Below are 24,436 nucleotides of genomic sequence, written 5' to 3' on the forward strand. Positions count from 1 at the left end.
ACGCGAGCGGGCGGCGCCGGCGGGAACGCGCCCGTCGCAAGATGGCGGCGGCCATGCTAGGCCGCGGGGCCGTGTGTGCGCAGCGGACGGCGGCGGTGGCGCTGCCCCGGCGGCAGGCGCGGCGGCGGCGCTAGCCTGGCCCTCGGCCCCATTTCGCGGTCGTCACCACCGCCTCTCCCCGCCTTGCACGGTATGGACCTGCCCGTGGGCCCCGGCGCGGCGGGGCCCAGCAACGTCCCGGCCTTCCTGACCAAGCTGTGGACCCTCGTGAGCGACCCAGACACCGACGCGCTTATCTGCTGGAGCCCGGTGAGGGGGTGGGGCGAGTCCCCGTGAGGGGTGGGATGTGGGGGCGGGAGCTCAGGGTCAGGGTTCGGAGGAAAACGTGAGGGGCCCGCTCCTTGTCGGCCCCTGCCGCGCCAAGTGTCCCTGGGCTGGGGAGGAAGGGCCTCTTCTTTGGTCTTTCGCTAAGTGTTGAACAATCGCGGAAGTGTGTCTGTCCTTAGAACAGTACCCAATCTCGCTGGCGAGCAGTCAGCCTAGGTGATCCTCTGAATCTTCTCAAATGAGTTTCCAGGGTGGTGTGGTCGGCAGCTATTTGGAGAAAATTAGGACGTGGCGCGTGAATTGGAGGGCGTTGCTCTAGTGCGAAAGGAAAGGGAGCGAAAACAGAAAGTAAAACGTCATAAAGTTCAGATTGATCTTGAACCCATGTCCAGAGATAGTAGAGTTGGGCTTTCCTAGAGCAGCTTTGGTTTTCATTCTTCACAGGACGAGTTTATTCAAGTCCTTGTCTCCAGTCGCCTGGCAGCAGGCTTGTTTACATGGTTTGACCCTGCAAGACCGGACGACTCCGGTTTTGCAGAGGTAAATCAGAGAGTGTGTATGGAGTTGAAGCTCAGAATCTGCTGTTCCCAACCGAGCTGTGATGTCGTGTCTGGGGAAGGCCAGAGCCATACCCCAGGCTGGCAAATGGGTGACCTGAAGAAAGGCCACTCTGGTCATGCAGAGCCTATGGGTGCCCCCAAATACACTTTGACCTCCTGAGGGCCAAAACGCTGGGTTTCTCAGACTTGAAGTACTTCTCCTTCATGCTCTTAGGCCATTAGGAATGAAGAAATGTTTAGCTTGAAGCTAGCCCCTAGCTGGAGGCCAAGTTCTCTCTTGGGCGGTCTGTTTGCTCAAGTTTGCTGCCTGAAGACTGGGAATAAAGAAACTAGATATCATGCCCCATTCTTTTGGGAGACACTTTGTGCTGGTTTCAGTGACATGCCTGTGTGGGCACTCTCCATTTCTCAGTGCACTGCCTGTTTACTCTGAGGACAGACTGGAGTCCCAAAGAGGGGCAGCATGCTTTCCCAAAGGCTGCGTGGTAGTACCATCCACTGTTTCCAGACCTTGCATTTTTCTGACCCAAGGGAGTGGTCTCATGTTTCTGTCTTCTTTTATCTTCCTTCTTCCTCTTTTTCCTTCCCCTAACTCCCAGGACACACTCTTAACCCAGACCAGGGAGGGGCATCAGAAATGCTCTGGAATATTCCAAGCCTAATCCTACTAGGGTGATCCACCCCACCTGCTAGGGTGCCCCTTAATCTGCTCTCTTTTTCTGCTTAGAGACTGTGAGGCGAGTGGGTGAAGTGTCACCAGCATACTCTCCAGGACCCACAGCCTGTGTTCTGGGCAAGGCCTTTGAACAGGAATGGTCAGGCCTGTGACAGCCTTCACTTAGAGTGGCTGCACCACCCATGAACCCCGGACAGGGGGATGGGGAACCAGCTGGAGCACAAGTATTTGATCCTTCCTGGCTTGTATGCAGGTCAAGCAGGACATAGTGGTAAGGGCTGGCACCAGCAGTGAATAGAGAAATCACAACAGTAGCTCAGCAGTGGAAGGAAGCCCTTTTCCAGGCTGTGCAGGGGGCTGTTGAGCTGCCTGGCTCAGAGACAGGAGATGGTCCTATACCTGTGTCCTCTGTCAAAAAAGTTCACACAGGGCCTTCTGCAGACTTATGGCCCGGAGTCTGGCTCTCAGAGGCCTTGGAAAGCTCTGATGTCTTTGCTTTCGGTGTTTTTTCCTTTGTGTTGGAAGTTTTCTCTCAGTTCTACCAAGAGAGACTCACCACGTTTGACCTAAGGGACAAGGGGCAGTCAGAGGATTGGTGCTTGACTCTCAAAGGTGAATAAGGTGGGGGAAGGGGTTCATCCTCAGAAACCCTGGCCAGTGGGGCCACGTCCGAAGAGCGTTGGGCTTTTTTATTATTACTATTTTTTTAAATTTAGATCCAAATTAGTTAGCATATAATGCAACAATGATTTCAGGGGTTAGGTTCCTTAATGCCCCTTACCCATTTAGCCCATCCCCCCTCCCATAACCCCTCCAGTAACCCTCAGTTTGTTCACCATATTTATGAGTCTTCTGTTTTGTCCTCCTTCCTGTTTTTATGTTATTTTTGTTTCCCTTCCCTTACGTTCACCTGTTTTGTCTCTTAAACTCTTCATGAGTGAAGTCATATGATATTTACCTTTCTCTGACTAATTTCACTTAGCATAATAATTTCCAGTTCCATCCACATAGTTGCAAATGGCAAGATGTCATTCTTTTTGATTGCCGAGTAATACTCCATCGTATATATATACCACGTCTTTATCCGTTTATCCATCGATGGACATTTGGACTCTTTCCATACTTTGGCTATTGGTGATAGTGCTGCTGTAAACATGGGGGTGCATGTGTCCCTTCGAAACAGCACACCTGTATCCCGTGGATAAATGCCTAGTAGTGCAATTGCTGGGTCGTAGGGTAGTTCTATTTTTAATTTTTTGAGGAACCTCCGTACTGTTTTCCAGAGCGGCTGCACCAGCTTGCATTCCCAGAGCGTTGGGCTTCTTGTGCCCAGCCTGAAGGACAGACCAACAGGTCACTGCCCCCAGACAGTCGTGTTGGCTTACTCACTCTCAGATCCTCATACAGTTAAAGACACCCTGGGCACGGCATCTCAGCGGGTCCTTAGAGGTCCCACAAGACCCTGCAGCTCCTGCTGCTGTAGGGACGGAACTCGGTGAGCATGAGTGTAGCCTGTGGGTGTGCCCCAGCGCTTCTGACCTGCAGCCTGTGCTGTTCCCCTTACCACCCACACCCACTGGGACTCTCTGTGAATTGGGCCTGTCTGGCCTAGGGATCAGGCCTGGGTGAGGCTGGGAGGTGCTTGACGGCACAGTTTAAGGAAGCGCTTTCTCTTAGGGCCACGTGGAGGAGGCTCTGGTGGGGGGGGCTCCTTAAATTTTGGCCTTTGGCGCCTCTCTGGCCCCACCCTGGTACCGGTCTGCTCTGTGCAATTCTCTTTCTTTGGGAGCAGGAATGAACCTAATAGGATTGTGTGGAGGTGGAGGCCTAGGAACTGGAGGTCGCCAAGGCCAGGGCCTGTCCCATATGGCCCTTCAAGTGCCAGCGGTCGGAGGCTCACTCTGGAGGGGCTGGGTCTCTGGGTGGAGAGTCCTAGGCACAGCACTTCCTGTAGTTAGGTCATCAGCTCCCTGTGAGACTACTTGAACTGGTCTGCGTGCAACCCGTACACTCAGAGCTGGCCATGGAACATTTCCAGAGCTCCCATGACCGGCAGGAACACTCCTCCTCTCCTGGCATTGAGAGCCAGGTGAGGCCTGCCGAGCTCGTTCTCAGACAGCCGGCAGGACAGGGCAGGCCCTCTGGATCTTGCCCTTGGGGATCTGTCGGTTGAGCCAAAATGCTGAAGGAGCACCCCGGGTTAGTGCTCCCCAGTGGCAGGCTGGGAGGCACATGGCAGGGCCCAGAGGCTCCCAGGGCCTCCCTGAACCCAGATGGCTGCAGGACCAGCTGCCAAAAGCAGCACAGGTGTGCTTGTCCAGACCTTGCCTGCAGCGTGAGGCTAAACTGAGCCTTTTTATATCTGTTCTCCATCCACAGCCATGCAAGAAGGTGACAAATGGCTATTTCGTAGAGAAGAAAACTGAGTCTCAAAGACATTAGGAAACTTAGCAAAGAAAGCTGGGGATTGGTTAAACTGGACCTGAAGGCCACCCTCTTCCCGGTGATGGCCAGCTGTTGCTCTCTGACTGCCTTCTCCCGGCGCTCCACACTTCAAGACGCCGGCCCCACCCTCACCTGCTTTCTTAGTTAGACCCTAGCTATGCTTGGACTGCCCTGTGCTGCAGGCGTTCACAGGCAGAATTGTATTTTGGATTTTTACGTGAGAGTTCCCCTTGCTTCTTCTGTAGACATAAACATATACATGGACAGACAGATGGACGAGACTGGCAGAGACCTATAAACGACAGGCTCTACATGGTGGCCTCCTGCGTCTGTTTCCTCCTGCCCCCCCCCGGGGGGGGGAGGGGTCCAGGGTGGGGGTTCTCAGAACGGGGCTGGAAGTCTGGGCCGTTGACGGTCTCCTTGAGGAGAAGGTAGATGTCCAGGGCGTAGCCGTGTGCGCCTGACTCCTCAGGACCCGTGTGTGCTCAGAACTCTTTATTAAAGGACCAGGGAGGGGGCAGTGGAACCTGCAGGACCCACTCTGGGAGGTGCAAAGAGCTCCCGTCGTGTATCACCAAGGACTGAGCCAGGGTCCTCACGCTCCATACACCCCGGGGCTTCCAGCTCTGGCTGCGGGATTCTCTCCAGCTCTGGAAGGAGGCTGTGAAATGAGGAAAGCTGCCCTCAAATGCTTCCCAGTCCTGGTAGCACGGCAGCCAGCACCACCGACTCTTCCTTTCTTGATCCTGAAAGCTGTCAGAGTGAGCAGAGTCACTAACCTGCACGTGCTCGATGGTCTGGAGGTGTGAGTCCGGGGGCCAGTGGCCAGAGGGCCAAGGATTAGGAGGGATGTATCGGTGCCTGTGTTGCAGGAACTAATAAAGTGAACTTGAGCAGAAACCAGAAAAGGACGTGGTGGTGCAGATGGTCTCACACTCAGATAAGGACACAGCCAGGGTAGAGGAGGGGTCCTCAGTGGCTCTCCCTTTCTGGACCAGCCTCACGCCCCCTGACACCTCACTCTACACCCGGATTTCTCTGCTTCTGTGGCCACGTTGGCTCCAGCCATACTCTCACTGCCTCTAATGCCCGTGTTCCTGGAACCCAGAGAGTAGTCGGCCAGCCACATTCAGAACGGAGCACATCGTGCAGACTGGTCTTTGGATTGACTTTTGAGGAACAAAAACCGGGGACTAAGGTGTCCTGGGGCAGATACTTGAAAAATGCAGTGGTATTCCCTCATGGAATACAGTGGTTGTTAACCCTTTGGGGTCGTGGAGCCCTTGGAGAAAATACTCAAAGACAGAGACCCTGTCTGTAAAAACATACATCCCTGCAGAATTTTGGATTCATTTTAGGTTGTTCCCAGGGCCATCAAAAATAAGACCAGAGGCTCCAAATTTAGTCAGACTTGGCAGTTACCAAGAAGTGCATCTTGGGGCACCCGACCTGCTCAGTGCATGGAGCATGCGACTGTTGGATCTTGAGGTTGTGAATTCAAGCCCCATGCTGGGTGTAGAGTTTTGTGGGTTGTTGTTATTTATTTACTTACTTATTTATTTATTTATTTATCAAGAGCACATGAATGCTGAGGAGAGGGGCAGAGGGGGAGAAAGAATCCTAAGCAGGCTCCATACTCAGTGTGGAGCCCAACATGGGGCTCAATCCCACGACCATGGGATCATGACCTGAGTCAAAACCAAGAGTCAGATGCCCAACCGACTGGCTATCCAGAAGCCCCCAGAGTTTACTTTTTTTTAAAAAAATGCATTTCAGGGTGAGGGCATTGGTTACCAGCAAGCAGATGGGCACTCACTTCTCCCTGTTCCTTCCATATTTCTAATCAGAGGCCTTTTTAGGAAAAGCTAAGATCACCTCCAGGATTCCCTGGAGGCAGCAGAGAAGGCGGGGCCTTGAACCACGAGGCAGGGAGAGAGAACATCGGGTTCTGTGATGGATTCACCAGGAGACATCTGAAACTCCTGATGGCCCTTCAGGTAGGGCTTATAGGACACGTTCAATGTGGGCTTAACCCTTGAACAGTGTTCAGGATTGGAAAACAAGGACAGGTGAGCCACACAGGTTCCAGTCTTTCTACCTAGAGGCAGTTTTCAAACTCCAGCACAGAAAGGGGAAACTTAACAGCCCAGACTTTGGAGAAACTGAGGCATCTAGAATTTGCAAGGTGTGGTACCAGAGAAGGGAGCTGGACTAAGAAAGAGCTCCAGGAGTCTGCACATGAGCCCCTTCAGGTCTTCAGCAGAGTTCTGGTTCACCCATCCACAGGAGGAGACCTATGAAGCCAGCCTGAGAACCTTCTAGGGAAGGAACAGTCACTGGGGAGAGCTCAGACAGGGCCATGAGTTACCTGAATTCTCACAGCCAGAGCAGAGGAACCATGTTGAACACGTGGAGCGTTCAACAAGGACCAGAAGACCTACAAGTTGGAGGTGGGACTGAATTAAGAAAGGCTGCCCCAAATGCAACGTAATCGAGTTTAAAGACAAGCCTTGAAAGGATCAGGCTGATCCACACGAAACACTCTCAGGAGGAATACCACAAAACCCAGATGCAACGTAAAGACCCCCGTGTCCAGGGCCCAGTCAGAACTAACAGATGAGCCAATGGGCGTGAGAGTGCATCCTGTGACAAAGAAGGGGAGTCATAGCTGTGTTCCCAGGGGTGATGGGAACTAGCCAACAAAGACCTTAAAACAATTGTAAAAATATTGAGTGCTCAAAGAAGCAAACCAAAACCATGAAGACAGTGGAAGAGAGAGACAGAGAGAGAGAGAGAGAGAGAGAGAGAGAGAAAGGAGCAAATAAAATGGCAATGGAAAAGTCTATCGTGCAGAATTCCACATTATTTGTGTAGACACTCCCTCCAGGGAGGTGACACATATCTCCCCACCTGTACCTGTGGCCTACACATAGTGACTTCCAAGAAGCACCGAGTGGGAAAGGGTGGGGGGTAACTACAGTGGAGACCCCCGACAGACATGGCCTCATGTAAGTGTCCAGCCGTGGTGTGATGACAAAGGCACTTAACCTCTATGGTCTTCCTCTCCAGAACCTTCTGTAACCCCAACCTCATAACTGTGAGGAAAAGACACAGGACAAATCCAAATTGAGGGAAATTCTACAAAATACTGGACCGGTACTCCTCAAAACTGTCAAAGTCATGAGAAACCAGAAAAGTCAAAGAGACTGTCATAGCCAAGAGGAGCGTAAGGAGACGTAACAACAAAGTGTGGTGTAATCTCTTAGGTGAAGTTCTGGGACAGAAGGATAGTAGGTAAAAGCTAAGGAGATCTGAATAAGATAGAGACTTTATTTAGTAAATAATAAAGTGCAGGTATCCCACTTTTTTTGAGAGAGAGAGTTCATTTTACGCTATTTCACTTTTGTAACAAAAGACCTACATTACTATCTGTTTTCACTAACTGAAAGAAATCCGAAGAGGAGTTTCATTTTTACAAAAAAAGGCAAAAGCAAAAATAGCATCCAGCATTGATTTTTGCGGCGAGCTGTTACAGAGGCAGCGTGCGCTCCGAGCAGCAGGGGTGGCCGCGCCAAGCTCCTTGCTCAGGAACTGCGTTCAGATCTCGCATCAAGCTGCTAGAGCTGGTGCTCTGTGTCCGTGAGCATTTGTGATTCATCTCTGCTTCGTTTGTGCATCTGTTTGCAAGATGTGTTCTTAGGTATCAGAAAAGCTGAAGAGAGGTGATTTTTTGGGTCTGGGAATACTCTAAATTTTTCCATGTCCATTAACAGTAATTCTTGGCTTTGTGAATGTTGGCATAGGAACGCCGTACTTCCGGGCAGCAGGGGAAACCTGCATATTGATTCTTTCCTTGTGACAACAGTGTTAACACTGTTAACAACAGTGTGAGGGCTATGTGAGAGCTCTGTACTGTCTTCCCAACTTTTCTGTAAATCTCAAGTTACTCTTAAAAAAACAAAAATAAAAAAAATAAAGTTATTCTAAAATTCAAAGCTTTTTTTTTTATACGTCACTACTGGGGATTAATAGCGGATTAGCTTCTGCAGAAGAAAAGATCACTGAACGAGAGTAACCATCGATGCTGTCCATGGTGATGTACAGGGAAAAACAAGACCGGAAATAGTGAGCGGAAGCAGAGCCTCACGGGGATGATATCGCCTAGCCTGACACACAAGTGGAGTTCCAGAGTAACGGGAGAGGGAACGCTTAGACATAGTTGTCCAAATCTTTGGAAAGCTGTGAACCCACAGATCCAACACTTACAAGAATTCCTAAGGAGGATAAGCACACACAAAAAACAAACGAACAAAAAAACCCAGGGCATATCACTAACAAATTACTGAAAACCGATGAAGAAAAAATCGTAAAAGCAGCCAGAAAAAGAAAGAGAATTGCACAGAGAGGGACCCAGACCAGAACAACACTGACTCAGCACCTGTGAGATGCGAGGCCAGAAGGGAGCTCTGTGGATGGAGTCTGGTCGGCATTCAGAACCCACTGTAACTCACCGCATCGGCGGACAAAGAGAAGAAAACCCGCACGACGCCTTAACGGTGGCAGGGGAAACGTTGGACAAACTCAACACTCACTTTGTGGTAAAAGCTCAGCAAACTGGGAAGGGCATTTCCACAGCCTAATAGGAAGCGGCTATGAAAACCTACAGCTGGCATTGTACTTAACCCTGAAAAAGCAGGTGCTTCTGCCACTCCTCTTCAACGATGTGTGTGACACCCTGGTCGGGTAGTCTGGCAGATGTAAGTAAATAAAAGACCGAAAAGTTGGAAGGTAGGACATAGAACTGGCTCTGTTTATAGAAAACATTGTAATTTACTTAGAAAGCCCCAAGAAATGTACAAAAAAAAGAAAATACCAAAGTGATTAGAACTAGTAAATGAGTTTGGTGAGGTCACAGGATTCAAGGTTAATGTAAAAAAACCAATTCTATTTCTGTATACTAACAATGAACCCTTGAAAATGGAAATATTTAACAACAGCATTAAAAAAACACAAAATACTTACCGGCCGTATCATCTCTTGCTGTGTAACCAGTTGTCTCCAAACCTAACTGCTTTAAACAGCAGACGTCTCACAGTTTCTGAGAGTCACGAGCTGATTCTGACGCGAGGTCTCCCACGAGACTGCAGGCACTTCGAGGCTCAGCTGCAAAGAGAGACCCACTTCTAAGTTCGCTCAAGTGCGTGGTGGCAGGTGGCTTCCATTCCTCACCACAGGAGCCCCTCAGCCTGCTCCCTCGGCCTGTCAGCCTGCTGCTCCCAGAGCAAGGGATCCAGTGTGGCCTTTGTAATGTGTTCTCGAATACACGTCACCTGTTAAGTGCTGGTGGTCACCAGGAACAACCCAGCCACAGCACAGGAGAAGGCAGCACAAGGTGTGAGCCCCCGGAGGCAGGGATCATTGAGGGCTGCCTGTAGACCAGTTACCACGGGTGTGGACCTTGTAAACCATGTAGAAAATTTGTGCACGGAAAGCTATAGAACACTGCTGAGAAAATTAAAGAGGATCTAAGTAAATGGAGAGAAATGCCATGGTCATAAACAGAAGACCCGGTGTTGGTAGGATGAAAACAGATTTCACACAATCCCAGTAAAATCTCGGCAGACATTTTTGTAAATGTTGGTAAAGTGATCCCTACTAGAGTTTATATGAAAAAGCAAAGCCAAACATTCTCAACAGAGAATAGCCAGACAGTTTTTTTAAGTTTATTTATTCACTTTGGGGGGGGGGGGGGAGAGAACAAACAAAAGTCGGGGAGGGACAGGGAGAGACAGGGAGAGGGAATCCCAAGCAGGCTCTGCACTGTCAGCACAAAGACCAATGTGGGGCTCGAACCCTCGAACGGTGAGAGATCATGACCCGAGCCAAAGTTGGCCACTTAACCAACTGAACCACCCGGGCACCCCTTTAGACATTTTTTTAAAGGAGAACAATTGGAATGCTCACACAAATTGATTTCACAATTTACTATAAAGCTGTAATAATCGGCACTGAGTGAAATTGGCATAACTGTAAACATATAAACAGAACAGACTAGAGAATCCAGAAAGAGACCCACCCATTTAAAGTTCATTGATTTTTGACAAAGGTGCCGTTGCAATTCTATAGGAGTAGTCTTTTCCACACGTGGTGCTGGAATAATTGGGCGCCCGTAAACACAGATGTGAGCTCGCCATGTGCCTCACACCGTGTACAAACACTGACTGAAATGAATCAGACTGAAATGTAAAAGCTAAGACTAGAAGACTTCTAGAAGGAAAAAACCTGAATGACTCAGTTAAGCGTCCAACTTCAGCTTAGGTCACGTCATAATCTCCTGGTTGGTGAGTTCGAGCCCCACATCCAGCTCTGTGCTAATAAGTCGAAGCCTGGAGCCTGTCCAGATTCCGTGTCCCCCTTACTCTCTGCCCCTCCCCTGTTTGCACTCTGTCTCTCTCTCTCTCTCAAAAATAAATAAACATTAAAAAAAAAGAAAAGACCTGAATGCAAATGTTGATAGCACTTTTATTCGCAAGAGCCAAAAATAGGACACGACCCACAGGTCAACCTGCTGGGGAGTGGCCGGACAAGCGGCGGCGCCCCCCCCCGCAGGGAGCTCCACTCAGCACTGAAGAGGAGTGAACAGCTTTCCCCAAGACTCTGTGGCCGAACCTTGAAAGCATTCTGTTGTGCTAAGTGCAGGGTACCAAACACAAAAGGCTGCATGCTCTGTGATTTCATTTATGTGATATTCTGGCAAAGGCAAATCCAGGGGAGCAAAGATGAGGTCAGTGGTTGCCTGGGGTGGGGGTTGACCACAGAGGGACATAAGGATGATTTCGGGGGTGATGGAAATGTCTTCTGTTCTCGCATGTGGTGGTAAACAATTGTATGTCAAAAGTGGATCAAGCTATGCATTTTAAATTATAAACTTGATGTAATTGTATCTTCCCATTTGAGAAGTGTGGGGTGGGGGGGTGTCCCTGGTGGCCAGTTATGTAGAGATCCCTAGTCAGCAAGAGTGTAACTCAGCAAACACTTTGTCCTGGGGACGAGACAAGACACGGTCTACCTCATGCGCATGGATGACAGATGCAGCCTGGGAGCGCCTCCATCAAGGCTGAGAGAGAGTGTGCGGCCCCAGAAGGAGCAGTCTTTTCTTCCATCTTCCATCCGAGGGGGACTCCATCTCCTGTCCCACGGATGTCCCCCAGCAGTCCACCAAATGCCTGCTCCCTGAAAATGTGAGAGCACCTAACGCGGTGCTCAGAGGCAAGTTATACAATTAAGTGATCCCATTAGAAAATAAGAATGGCTTCTAAGCTTCCACCTTAAGAAAGTAGGAAAAAAAGCAAAGTAAACCCAAAGCAAGCATAAGGAAGGAAATGATAAGGACAACAGAAGAAGTCACTGAAACCGAAAATGGTAAAACAGTAAAATAAATTAATTCAAAAACTGATCCTCTGAAAAGATAAGAATTGGTAACTTGTAGCATGACTGACAGAGACACAAGACCTGAATTGCCAATATCAGGAACAAAGAGCATATATGTCACGGCAGACCCCTCTGACGGTACGAGGGTAATGAGGAAGTGCTTTGAGCAGCTGTATGCATGTGCATTTGGCAACGGGGATAAAAATGGACCAATTCCCTTAAAACCGTAAGGTGTCAAACTTGCCCAAGGTGAAATGGATAACCTTAATGGTCCTAACTCTATTAAAGAAGTTGAATTCCTAGTCATAAACCTCCTAAAAAGAAAAGTCCAGGCCCAAATGATTTTACTGCCAAATTTAAACATTTGAAGAAGAAATAACACCAATTATACACAACTTTCTCCAGAAAACCAGAGGAGGGAACACTTTGCAGCTCATTTTGTGAGGCAAGCATTACCTTGGTATCAAACACAGGGGCACCTGGGTGGCTCATTTGGTTAAGCAACGGACTTCAGCTCAGGTCATGATTTCACGGTTTGTGGATTCAAGCCCCACAACTTCGGCTCGGGTCATGATCTCACAGTTTGTGTGTTGGAGCCACCCCACCCCCCACCCCCGGCCGGCTCTGACGACAGCTCGGAGCCTGGTGCCTGCTAAGGATTCTGTGTCTCCCTCTCTCTCTGCCCCTTCCCTGCTCATACTCTGTCTCTCTCTGTCTCAAAAATACATAAACCTTAAAACACACACAGGGGTACCTGCTGGCTCAGTTGGAAGATCACGTGACTGTTGATATCAGGGTTATGAGTTTGAACCCCATGTTTGGTATAGAAGTTATTTAAAAATAAAATTTTTTTTTTTTTAATTTTTTTTTTCAACGGTTTTTTTTTTATTTATTTTGGGGACAGAGAGAGACAGAGCATGAACGGGGGAGGGGCAGAGAGAGAGGGAGACACAGAATCGGAAACAGGCTCCAGGCTCCGAGCCATCAGCCCAGAGCCTGACGCGGGGCTCGAACTCACAGACCGCGAGATCGTGACCTGGCCGAAGTCGGACGCTTAACCGACTGCGCCACCCAGGCGCCCCAAAAATAAAATTTTTTAAAACTTAGACAAAAATAGTCTAAGAAAACTAAGAACCAGCATTTTTCATAATGTTTTCTGTAAAATGTAAGCAAATCTAGCAATATATAAAAAGAGTGATGTCACAACACAAGGAACTTATTCCAGAAACGGAAGGGTGGTCCAGGATTTTAAAATTAAGTCAGTGTAGGGGCGCCTGGGTGGCGCAGTCGGTTGAGCGTCCGACTTCAGCCAGGTCACGATCTCGCGGTCCGTGAGTTCGAGCCCCGCGTCGGGCTCTGGGCTGATGGCTCGGAGCCTGGAGCCTGTTTCCGATTCTGTGTCTCCCTCTCTCTCTGCCCCTCCCCCGTTCATGCTCTGTCTCTCTCTGTCCCAAAAATAAATAAAAAACGTGGAAAAAAAATTTAAAAAAAGAAATAAATAAATAAAATTAAGTCAGTGTAATCCACTGTGTTAACAACGTAAAGAAGAAAAGCCACATAATCATATTATTTGCAGAAAAAATATTTGACAAATTTGATGTTCATTTATTTAAAAAAAGCCGAAAAACAAAAAACTCAGGAAACTGAGAATAGTGGGGAACATACTCAGCCCGATAACAAAAAAAGGATCTACACCTAACATCATACTTAATGTTAGGAGAGACCGAATGCTTTTCCCCTAAGATAGAGCAAGGTACAATTCTATTTTCACCAGTTCTAATTAACATTGTACTGGAAGTCCTATCTAGTAATTGAAGACAAGAAAAAGAAGTTAAAAGAATATATATTGGCGAGCAAGAAATAAAACCGACCTTATTTATAGATGGCATGATTGTCCACACAGAAAAATCTCAAGAAATCTATAAAAATACTCCTAAAACTAAAGAATTGAGTTTTGCAGGGTCACTAGATACAAGGTCAACATACAAAAATCAATTGCATTTCTAACGAACAATAGGAAATTGATGTGTTTTGTTTTTTAATATCATTTACAGTTGCTCCAAAAGACTACTGGGGAGCCTGGGTGGCTCAGTCGGTTAAGCAGATGATTTTGGCTCTGGTCATGATCTCATGGCTCGTGAGTTCAAGCCCCACGTCAGGCTGTGTGCTGACAGCTTGGAGCCTGGAGCCTGGAGCCTGCTTCGGATTCTGTGTCTGCCTCCGTCTCTCTGCCTCTCACAGTGCCTCCCCTCAAAAATAAGCATTTTTAAATTTTTTTAAAAGATGAGAACTTAAATACAAGCATAGTAAAACATGCAGGGATCTGTATACCAAAACTATAGGATTATAAAAACACTTATTTTTGTTTTTACATTTATTTATTTTTGAGAGAGTGAGACAAAGTGAGAGTGGGGGAGGGACAGAGAGAGAGGGAGACACAGGATCCGAAGCAGGCTCCAGACTGAGCTGTCAGCACAGAGCCCAATGCGGGGCTCGAACCCACAGACCGTGAGATCACGACCTGAGCTGAAGCTGGACGCTCAACTGACTGAGCCACCCAGGCGCCCCTATAAAAACACTTACGAAACAAAGCAGAGTTGACCTCAGGAATGGCATAGCATGTCTACTGATTTTTTGAAGCAAATTTGGGAAGTTTTCAGGCCTTATTTCTTTTAGTATTTGTTCTGGTCCTTCTTTCCTGTAACGAAATGTACTCCATTTACACGTACGCTGAGGCAGTTAAAGGTTTTGGGTTTGGTTCTGTTTTGTTTTTTTGAGACTCCTTTCATTTCTCTTTACTCTGTTTTCTCTCTGTCCTTCTGCTTTCATCATCTCTATCCATTTTCAAATTTGTTGATGTCTTTGTTCTGCCAGTTCACATCTGCTGTTGAGTCTTTCTAGTAAATTCCTCATTTTGGTTATTGTACTGTTGGACTCTGGAATTTTCATCTGACTCTGCTTTATAAGTCCTGTCTCTTTGTTGCGATTCTCTCTTTGGCAAGGCACTGTCACCTCATCCTTAAACATATAGGTGATGTTTGCTTCGAAGTCTTGAGGAAACTTTACACCTTGTCCGTCTCACGCTCTGTTTCTGTTGGCCTTTTCTCCTTTCCCTTGTGCACAGGTCACACTTTGCTGCTTCTTTTCGTGTCTCATAATTTTGTTGAAAAAGTATATTTTAGGTAATGTGGTACTTCTCGATGACCACCCCACCCACCACCCACCTCCCCCCCACGCTTGTTTTTGTTTTGTGCTGGTTTGTTTTGTGACTTAGCTGGGTTATTTTAGTGAAGTCTGTATTCTCTTTGACCTCAGTGTTAACTCTACTGCCTCCCAGGGTATTACACCCAGACTTTAGGCTCTAATTACTGCCTGATTGTGGTGGTGTTTTTTGACGGTGCCCCAGGGCACAAATTGTTGAGCAGTCTAACCCAATTAAATTCAACCAGTGGTAGTGTTGAAGGCCTGTCTCTGAGGTTTGTTCTGACTCTGGGAGGGCTGTGAGCTGCCTCTCTCCTGTAGAACAGGCTGGGCCTGGTTGAGCTGGTTACTCTGAACCAAGAGGTGCCGTTGTTTTCAAGAGCAGCCTTATGCTTGAACTTCCTTACGTTTTGTTTCAAATAAAGTGAGTTCCCTTGGGGAGCCCCTTCAGAGCTCTCTTTCCTTCTGACTGCCTCTCTCCCGAGGAAATCTCACAGTTCATGGGATTGAGCCCCGTGTCAGGCTCTGTGCTGGCAGTGCAGGGCGTGCTTGGGGTTCTCTGTCTCCCTCTCTCTGCCCCTCCATCACTTGCACAAGCACACTGTCTCAAAAATAAGTAAACTTTTAAAAAGAAAAAAATAGGGGTGCCTGGGGGGCCCAGTTGGTTAAGCATCCGACTTCAGCTCAGGTCATGATCTCACAGTTTGTGAGTTCGAGCCCTGCGTCGGGCTCTGTGCTGACAGCTCAGACCCTGGAGCCTACTTCGGATTCTGTGTCTCTTTCTCTCTCTGCCCCTTGCCCACTCATTCTCTGTCTCTCTGTCTCTCTGTCTCTCTCTCTCTCTCTGTCTGTCTCAAAAATAAATTTAAAAACATTAAAAATTTAAAAAAAGAAAAAAAAAAAAGCTTTGTTTCACTTGGGAGTGGCTCAGTAGATCTCACACTTGAATCCCAGAAATGGGAATTGCTCCTTCCTTTTCTTTTTTTTAAACTTTTTTTATGTTTGTTTATTTTTCAGACACCCGCCCCCCCCCCACACACACACACACACACAGCATGAGCGGGGCAGGGGCAGAAAGAGGAGACAGAATCCAAAGCAGGCTCTGAGCCTGGAGCTCTGAGTCAGATGCTTAACGACTGAGCCACCCAGGCACCCCTGCTCCTTACTTTTCAAAGCGAGGCTTTGCTGGATATACAATTCTTGGTTGACCGGTTTTTTTCCTTTCAGCCCCTTTACTTTTTTTTTTTTTTTTTAAGTTTATTTATTTTGAGAGAGAGAGCAAGAGCGGGGCAGGGGCAGAGAAAGAAAGACTCCCAAGCAGGCTCTGCACTGCCAGCATGGGGCCCGACGCAGGGCTTGATCCCATGAACCATGAGGTGATGATCCGAGCTGAAACCAAGAGTTAGACATGTAACTGACAGAGCCCCCCCCCCCCCCGGGTGCCCCTCCTTTTGGCCCCTTTAAATGTAATCCTATTGCCTTGTGGCCTCCGTGGATTCTGATGAGAAATCAGTTTTAATCTTTTTTTTTTTTTTTTTAATGGAGTTTGTTTAGCTTCCTGGACGTTTTTTATCAAACTTAGGAAATTTTGGGCCATTATTCCTTCAGCTATTTCTGTCCTTTTCTCTCCTGGGACTTCCATTGGGCATAAGTTGGTGCAATTATATTTTTTAATTCAGATTTGGTTCATTTTTATCTTTATTGGTATTCTTCATTCTGCGAGATGTTCTCATGCTTTCCTTTATTTCTTTAGCTGCCATTTCATTTCATTCTTTGAACAGATTTGAAATTGTTGACTTAAAGTCCTTGTCTAGTAAATCCAACTTCCAAGTTTCATTAGGGATGGTTTCAATTGATTGCTTTTTTTCCCTAGTGTATAGGCCATGTCTCGTTTCTTTGCAGGTTTCATACTTTTTCATTGGAAACTGGACTTTGAATTAATATAATGTGGTATGTGTTAGGTTCTGAATATCAGATTCTCCCTCCTCCCCAGATTTGTTGCTGTTGCTATTTCTTGTAGTTGCTGGTATTCGTTTCTTTAGTGACTTTTCTGAACGAATTCTGGATGACTTATGGTCTTTTGTTGTTCGTGACCACTGAAGTCTGCTTGGCTAGCTTAGTAGTGAGCTAGTCAAGGGAACAGAAATTTCCCTTGCCTCCTGGAACCAATAAATGTCCTGTTCTTTGCCGGGGGACCCCGTGTAGGTGTTGGGGGATTTATTGCATTCGGCACACAGCCCAGGTAGGTGACGCCTCTGCTTTGTCCTCTGCTTCCTGCTTGTGCAGAGCCTCCGAGTCAGCCAGAGGTGCGCGCCTAGGGCCACGTCAGGTCTTCCCTGATTGTCCACACAGCCCTACACATGCATGTGACTTCCGGATGCCCAGGAATGTTTTGGAGCTTTTCAAAACCCCTCTCGAGGTCTCATTCCCTAGCTCTTCCTTTTGAGGTTTTCTAGCTAGCCTGTTTTTTGCCCTGTTATCCTCTGCCTGAAGCAACCACAAAGTTTTGAAATCCTCTTTTGATGTCATCAACAAACATCCCTAAGGAAAAGGCTTTTTGTACTGGGAGAGCTTTGGGTCAAATCAAGCAAAGACAGCTTTACAAGTGGAAGCTCCCAGGGAGCTGTGTGACTGGTCCGAGAGTAATTCTCTGGGAATGGGGCTACAGGAGGGGAAGCGGGAACAGGGCAAGTCAAAATACCACAAAGCTCACTGATCTTACTGCAGGAGAATCATTTTTCTTGAATAAAGGCTTCCCACGTTGCTGTTGATTTTCAGAGTTCTGAAAAAGCGTACTGTAACGTTTTGGCCGGTTTTCTTACTGCTTCTTTGGAGGAGAAGACTTTTCAGAGGCCCTTTCTCCACCTTCTCCACCCCTTCACATGCTTATATCTGGGTTCATTTTCACATGCACGCACGTGTGTGGACACACAAGGCTCTAGCTTTTGCCTACCACCAGGGTTCCTCTGGCTTCTCTCTCTCCTTACCTTTAGCCCCTTCTTCGATGGGGGAAGCCGTGCCCAGTGTCCCTGGCGGACTCAAGGGTAGCATGTCCTGTCAGCCCCCACCCCCTCCTCCTCTCACCACTCTCCGGCCCTGCTCCAGGACCCTGCCCCACACCCCAAGGCCCTTCCAGCAGAGGCTGGCCTTGCCAACCTTCCTGGTAGCTTCCGGATTGAGGTCAGAAAGAAGATGGGGGTGACCGGTGCCTCGGCCGATTGAGCATCTGACTCATGGTTTCGGCTCAGGTTCGTGGGTTCGAGGCCCGTGTCAGGCCCTGCGCTGACAGTGCGGAGCCTGCTTGGGATTCTCTCTCTCCCCCTCCCCCACTCACCCCCTTTTTTCTCTCTCTCTCAAAAATAAATAAAAATTTTAAAAATGTGTGTTTTTAAAAAATGAGGGGATAGAAAATGAGTAACGCAGTGACTGTTTCACAACCTCTTTTTCCCGCCTCAGATGCCGAAAGAAGAACGAGGTTGCATTTCTGAATACAACTGTGTGTTTTCCTCCCATTTTCTTGGCTGCCTCACCTTGGGGTCTTGGTTGTTCCTGGGGGAAATCTGATTAAAGCAAAAACGAGGTCCCCTAAAGACTGGGCGTGAGGTGCCGCGTGTTTCAGGCAACTTCTGGAGCCCCGGGGCAGGGCTTCCTGGCTGCGATGAGGTCCCGTCATCTCTCTGGCCGTGTGGCTTCCGTCACCCAGTCCCGGGCCTCCAGCAGGGCACACGCAGGAGCGGAGGGACCGGGCACATCTGGGGACTTGTGCCTCGTGGGCCGCGTGTGACTCTGCCGCCTGCCTCCCAGCAGAGCGGGAACAGCTTCCACGTGTTCGACCAGGGCCAGTTTGCCAAGGAGGTGCTGCCCAAGTACTTCAAGCACAACAATATGGCCAGCTTCGTGCGGCAGCTCAACATGTGTGAGTACCCTGCTATCTGGGCGTGTGGGGCGGGGCATGATGCAGAGCCTGGCGCATCTGGGGGGCCCGCGGCCAGGGCGCCTCTTCCCAGGGGAGCAGAGTCTCAGGGAAGAGTCTCTGAAGTCCCAGCCAGACACGGGCACGCACGCTGGCGAGGGCTTGTCGTCTGGGGTACGGGGTCTCCCTTAGACCGAGACCACCCAGCTGCCGCAGGCAGTGGTGTGACCAGAGCCGTGCCAGGCATGGCCCTCCTCCCGGACCCCTCCCTTTGTCCCTCGGTGGGGCGGTGCCCGGCCCTGAGGCAGAGCCGCTCCACCCCGTCATGTGCAGACGGCTTCCGGAAGGTGGTCCACATTGAGCAGGGTGGCCTGGTCAAGCCAGAGAGGGACGACACTGAGTTCCAGCACCCGTGCTTCCTGCGTGGCCAGGAGCAGCTCCTTGAGAACATCAAGAGGAAAGTGACCAGCGTGAGTAGTCCGCCTCCCTGTCTCTGCCTCCTCAGGCCTTCCTCCAGACTGTGAGAGGGAGCAGCGGCTACTTGCTGTCCTGCTGGACCTACGACTGCTAGGGGCAGTCGGCTGCTGGCCTGGCTGCCCTGAGCCCTCCCCCTGATGGGCCCTCTCCTCCCTGCTTGTCCATCTGGGACTCCCCTTGGCCGTTCCCCCCGTTGAAGGCCCCTCTCCAGACTGCCGGCCCCTTGGCCCTTCTGCGGCATCCCGGGCCCTCCCCTCTTCCCCCCGGGGGAGTGGGCATCTCAGTAACTGTTTCCCCGTCCCCCCCCCGCCCCCACCGGGGTCCCAGGTATCCACCCTGAAGAATGAGGACGTAAAGATCCGCCAAGACAGCGTCACCAAGCTGCTGACTGACGTCCAGCTCATGAAGGGGAAGCAGGAGAGCATGGACTCCAAACTCCTGGCCATGAAGCAGTAGGTTCCACACGGCACGTGCGGGGGGCGCCTGGCAGGGGACGCGGCAGGACGAGGGGACCCGTGGGAGGCAGGCCGAGGAAAGAGCAGACAGGAGAGGTGCAGGCCTGGGAACCGGCCACCCCCTCCGGGGGCCCCTTCCCACCAGCCCCGCCTCCTTCAGTCCGAGACGGGGACGCTCTAGGCTTCTCCCAAGCACAGAATTACATTTGGACTTGCGCGGGCGCCCTGAGAGACAGGGTCTAACCCAGTTCCCGCCCCAACGGGCAGAGCTGGGCTCCTGGCACCTGCCTCCCCTTTCGGCTCCTCACGCCGCGTCCCGAGTGTGCACTCCACAGGCCGGGGTGGCCGGTCTTCACCGCCCCCACAGCGCCAACGCTCCCACTGGCCCCCACTGCCGCTGGGGCACGTTTGGCCACCAGTAACCGGCCCTGTGCTCCCCTCCTCAACCAGGACCCCTAACAGGGCCGGCCTGGGCCGCCTTCTATGCACTTGGGGGCCCCGGGGACCTCAGGAACCGCAGCCTGGGGTGGCTGTCCTCAGCTCGGTGTGGCCCGAAAGCCTCTCGGGGGGCAGGTCCTCACGACCCCCAAGTCCTGGAAGAGGCTCCTGGGCTCGCTCTCCACATTTGGGGCTGGCAGAAGCCTCTGGCTATAGGACATCTGGGTGTGGGGCCAGGTGAACTTGGCCTCCCGGGACATGGGTGCCTTGCAGGTCGAGGCCAAGAGGGGCAATTCCATGTCAGTAAGACACTTGGGGGCCCATCAGAAGGGCCAGGCTGCTCACAGCCCTGCTCACCCAGACCTAGTGACATAGGACGGGCATAGGATAGCTGCCATATGCTTCTCTGTACCCCTGGCCTTCCCTCCTCTCCTCAGGTTCAGGTGGGGCAGAGATGGCTCAGAGGGACGGCGGGGGGGGGGGCAACACTCAAGGGTGTCCAGGAGGTCTCAGCCAGGACCCTGGGGTCCACCCAACACACCCAGTCCTGTGCTCTGCCCCCGCCCCCACAACTGACACACCCCTGCGTGTCCTCCCTGGCGGTCTGCCCCCAGCCCTGTTACCGCCGCACCCCAGACCCCGTGCCTGCCCAGGGCGGGACGGGGCGGGAGGGGGGGGGTTCTGTGGAGGGCCCCCGGCACTGCTGACCACGCCCACTGTGTTACAGCGAGAACGAGGCCCTGTGGCGGGAAGTGGCCAGCCTGCGGCAGAAGCACGCCCAGCAGCAGAAAGTCGTCAACAAGGTGTGCAGCGGGCCTGGGGGGAGCCTGGCGGGCCCCTCGCAGGGCCAGGCTAACTGTGCCCTTCTGCCCGCAGCTCATCCAGTTCCTCATCTCGCTGGTGCAGTCCAACCGGATCCTGGGGGTGAAGAGAAAGATGTGAGGCACAGGGGGTGCCCATCCCCAGCACGGGGCCCAGGGCCACCCTGTCTCCCCCTGGCTGAGGCCCGGGTGGCCCTGAGGTCTCGGGGAGCCACCTAAGCCCAACCCTTACCGGCCCCCCCCCCCCCCCCCCCCCGCAGCCCCCTGATGCTGAACGACAGCAGTGCGGCACATTCCATGCCCAAGTACGGCCGCCAATACTCCCTGGAGCACATCCATGGCTCGGGCCCCTACTCGGTGAGCGCCGGGCGGGGCGCGGCAGGACTGGCCTGGGCGGGGCAGGCACGTGCTGCAGCGCCTGCCACACAGGTCACCTCCCTTTGATGGCAGGCTCCCTCCCCGGCCTACAGCAGCTCCAGCCTCTACTCCCCAGACACCGTCACCAACTCCGGACCCATCATCTCCGACATCACCGAGCTGGCCCCCGGCAGCCCTTTGGCCTCCCCAGGCGGAAGCGTAGATGAGAGGTGGGGGCCACGTCACCCAACCGTCAGGAGAAGGGTGGGCCCGCAGAGGCGGCAGCTGCTGACGTGTGTGTCCCCCGACGTGCAGGCCAGTGTCCAGCAGCCCCCTGGTACGCGTCAAGGAGGAGCCCCCGAGTCCTCCTCGGAGCCCCCGGGTGGAGGAGGCCAGTCCTGGACACCCGTCCTCTGTTGTGGAGATACCCCTGTCCCCGACCGCCCTCATTGACTCCATCCTGCGGGAAAGCGAGCCTGCCCCTGCCGCCCCGGCCACACCCCTCACGGACGCGGGGGGCCGTCGCCCCTCACCCTCGCCCCCACCTGCCTCGGCCCCTGAGAAGTGCCTCAGCGTAGCCTGCCTGGACAAGTGAGTGCCGCCCCACCCGCCTCCGCCACAGCCTCAGGAAGCACGTCTGGGCCTCTAGCTAGCGCTGTCCTGGAGGGCTGGTGTGGGGCAGTCGTCAGGCTGTGGGCGCAGGGGCGCCGGGGGGTGAGCCAGCAGACCTGGCCCTGAGCTCAGAGCCCGTTGTCCCACATCCCCAGGGCCTCAGGAGCCAAGGGTGTGCAGCCTTGCGGGTCTGTCGCACCTGCTTTCTGAGCCGCTCTGGCCGCTGCTGTCACCCCTTCCTGCGACAGGCCACTGCATCTGTCCTGCCCAGCAGAGGGCTTGCCCCAGAGGCCAGGCAAGCAAGGGCGGGGGGCACGGAGTCCACCTGGCCCCCACCTGCAATCGGGGGGCTCTTGTCTTTGTATCTTGCAGTTTGGCTCGCGCTCCACAGATGTCTGGGGTCGCCCGCCTCTTCCCCTGCCCCTCCTCTCTGCATGGCCGAGTCCAGCCAGGGTTAGCGCCGTCCCCACTGGGGAGGGAGGAGGGCTCCGCCAGAGCTCAGGCCCCTCCCCAGCTTCGGACCAGACCCTGGCCTGGCCATGAGCACTTGGCCCTGCCTGGTGAACGGGCGTCCCGGGCCCTGTGCAGCAGGGAGCAGCCCCCCCACCCCAGGCTCTGGGGCCCAAGCCAGTGCCCCAGCTCACTGACCGACAGAGATGGGCCTCCCCGCCTGGCACTGCCACTGGTGCAGCCAGGCTCCTGGCTGCCGTGCTGACTGGCTTCCTCTCAGGTTGGGGCAGGGCCCTGTGGACACCTCCCAGAGCCAGCCTGGCCACCTGTCCAATGGCACAGGTCCACCAGGTGGCCCAGGGCCTTCTCGCCCACAGCCTCCAGACCCAGGTCTCTTTCCCGGCATGCACCAGAGACCAGCCCTCCATACCCTGCCCGCAGCTCCCTCTCCCCATCCCTGCTGTCTTCCAACGTAGAGATAAGACCTTGCCGAGCCTGAAAACCGCCCCCAGCCCATCCTGAGCCCCCCTGTCATTTTGGCTCAGCCATTTAGTGCTGCCAGAGGCCTTACTGGGCCTCACAGCGACAGGACCGGCTGGCACAGCCTGAGCTGCTCTCGCCCCAGTGACCAAGCACCCTGGCCCTTTCCCACACACATTCCCCCCAGGCCCACACCAGGTGTGCGATGGGGCCCCGCCTCGGAGGGCTTCCCGTGAGCCCAAGTGGGGTGGGGGTATAGCTGAGGACAGCCCCTCTCTGTCTGGTGGCTGTGATCACCAGCAGGAGGGCACCTGGCTGGGGGTGCCTAGGGCTCCACTTTACCTGCCCTCCTCATTCTGGCTAGGACCGAGCTCAGTGACCACTTGGACGCCATGGACTCCAATCTGGACAACCTGCAGACCATGCTGACAAGCCACGGCTTCAGTGTGGACACTAGCGCCCTGCTGGACGTGAGTGCCTCCCTACCCCCACCCTGCTCACAGCTCACGGGCGCAGCCTGACCGCCCTCCCTTCCCTGCAGCTGTTCAGCCCCTCAGTGACAGTGCCCGACATGAGCCTGCCCGACCTTGACAGCAGCCTGGCCAGCGTGCGTAGGCGGGGCGGGGCAGGGGGGGGCGGGGGGGAGGGGGGCGGGCAGGGAGCAGGAACCTTCACTCTGCCCCCTCCTGCCCTGGCAGATCCAGGAGCTCCTCTCTCCCCAGGAGCCCCCCAGGCCCCTTGAGGCAGAGAACAGCAGCCCTGACTCAGGTGAGCCAAGCCCTGAGCCCCTGCCCTGCCCCAGCCCAGTGTCCCCACCCGCCAGTGCCCTGACCCAGCCCCCACCCTCAGGGAAGCAGCTGGTGCACTACACGGCGCAACCCCTGTTCTTGGTGGACCCGGGCTCCGTGGACATGGGAAGCAGCGACCTGCCCGTGCTCTTCGAGCTGGGGGAGGGTTCCTACTTCTCGGAGGGGGACGACTACGCAGATGACCCCACCATCTCCCTGCTGACGGGCTCTGAACCCCCCAAAGCCAAGGACCCCACTGTCTCCTAGAGGCCCCAGGGCGAAGGCTGGGCGTGGAGCCTGCTCAGCAGCGAGGGCCCCAGCCCTGTGTGCCGTGGCAGCTCGAGGCCTTACAGCCACGCTTGGACTGCCCCTCGCTGTGGCCGTTCCCAGGCAGGATTGTATTTTGGATTTTTACATGAGAGTTCCCCTTGCCCCTTCAGTAGAGAGAAACACATACACGGACAGACAGACGGACGAGACCGGCAGAGACCTATAAACGACAGGCTCTACATGGTGGCCTCCTGCGTCTGTTTCCTCCTGCCACCCGCCCCCGGGGGGTGGGGGGGGGAGGGCCCCAGGGCGGGGGTTCTCAGAAGGGGGCTGGAAGTCTGTGCCGTGATGGTCTCCTCGGAGAGAAGGTAGATGTCCAGGGCGTAGCCGTGTGCGCCTGACTCCACAGGACCCATGTGTGCTCAGGATTCTTTATTAAAGGATGAGGGAGGGGGTGGTGGGACAGACCCACAGGAATGCCCTGCCCAAGGCCTCCCCACATGGGACCGGGTGAGGCATGGACAGACAGGCAGGCTGTGCACATCTTCTCGGCAGAGGCACCCCGTTTTCCATGCATTCTCAGGGCACTGGGCTGGTTTGGGGGGAAGGGTTGGGTGCCGAGGGGTGGGGAGGTGACAGGCCAGAGCAGCCTGCCTGATGATCTGTGCCCCCAGGAGTTCACTCCCTGCTCACCGTCCTCAGCAGGGGCCAGGGAGACACTGCCTCCACCCTGGG

General features: G+C 52.8%; 1 protein-coding gene across 4 annotated transcripts; it reads left to right on the forward strand.

The window, feature by feature from the left end:
• The first annotated feature begins 7 nt into the window (after positions 1–7).
• On the forward strand, positions 8–23,947 carry HSF1 (heat shock transcription factor 1). Of its 4 annotated transcripts, none has more exons than XM_042972758.1 (14): positions 8–309; positions 18,445–18,556; positions 18,887–19,023; positions 19,358–19,482; positions 20,651–20,726; positions 20,800–20,861; positions 21,005–21,101; positions 21,195–21,331; positions 21,417–21,692; positions 22,086–22,166; positions 23,008–23,113; positions 23,185–23,250; positions 23,342–23,411; positions 23,493–23,947. In XM_042972758.1, the coding sequence occupies exons 1-14, from the start codon at positions 193–195 to the stop codon at positions 23,696–23,698; spliced, it is 1,668 nt and encodes a 555-aa protein (XP_042828692.1). In that variant the 5' UTR covers positions 8–192; the 3' UTR covers positions 23,699–23,947. The 4 variants fall into 4 exon arrangements, with proteins under 4 accessions (XP_042828692.1, XP_042828693.1, XP_042828694.1 ...); XM_042972759.1 differs by having other exon boundaries at positions 18,448–18,556; XM_042972760.1 differs by lacking the exon at positions 22,086–22,166.
• The last annotated feature ends 489 nt before the right edge of the window (positions 23,948–24,436 follow it).

This window comes from Panthera tigris, chromosome F2 (assembly GCF_018350195.1).
Source record: "Panthera tigris isolate Pti1 chromosome F2, P.tigris_Pti1_mat1.1, whole genome shotgun sequence".
NCBI lineage: Eukaryota > Metazoa > Chordata > Mammalia > Carnivora > Felidae > Panthera > Panthera tigris.

Bases quoted from the DNA above. Each gene is read 5' to 3' on its own strand.
- HSF1 (XM_042972758.1), top strand. From the start codon at position 193: ATGGACCTGCCCGTGGGCCCCGGCGCGGCGGGGCCCAGCAACGTCCCG. The intron at 19,483-20,650 runs GTAGGTTCCACA...ACTGTGTTACAG, and splicing joins AAACTCCTGGCCATGAAGCA to CGAGAACGAGGCCCTGTGGC. The intron at 23,114-23,184 runs GTGAGTGCCTCC...CCTTCCCTGCAG, and splicing joins ACACTAGCGCCCTGCTGGAC to CTGTTCAGCCCCTCAGTGAC.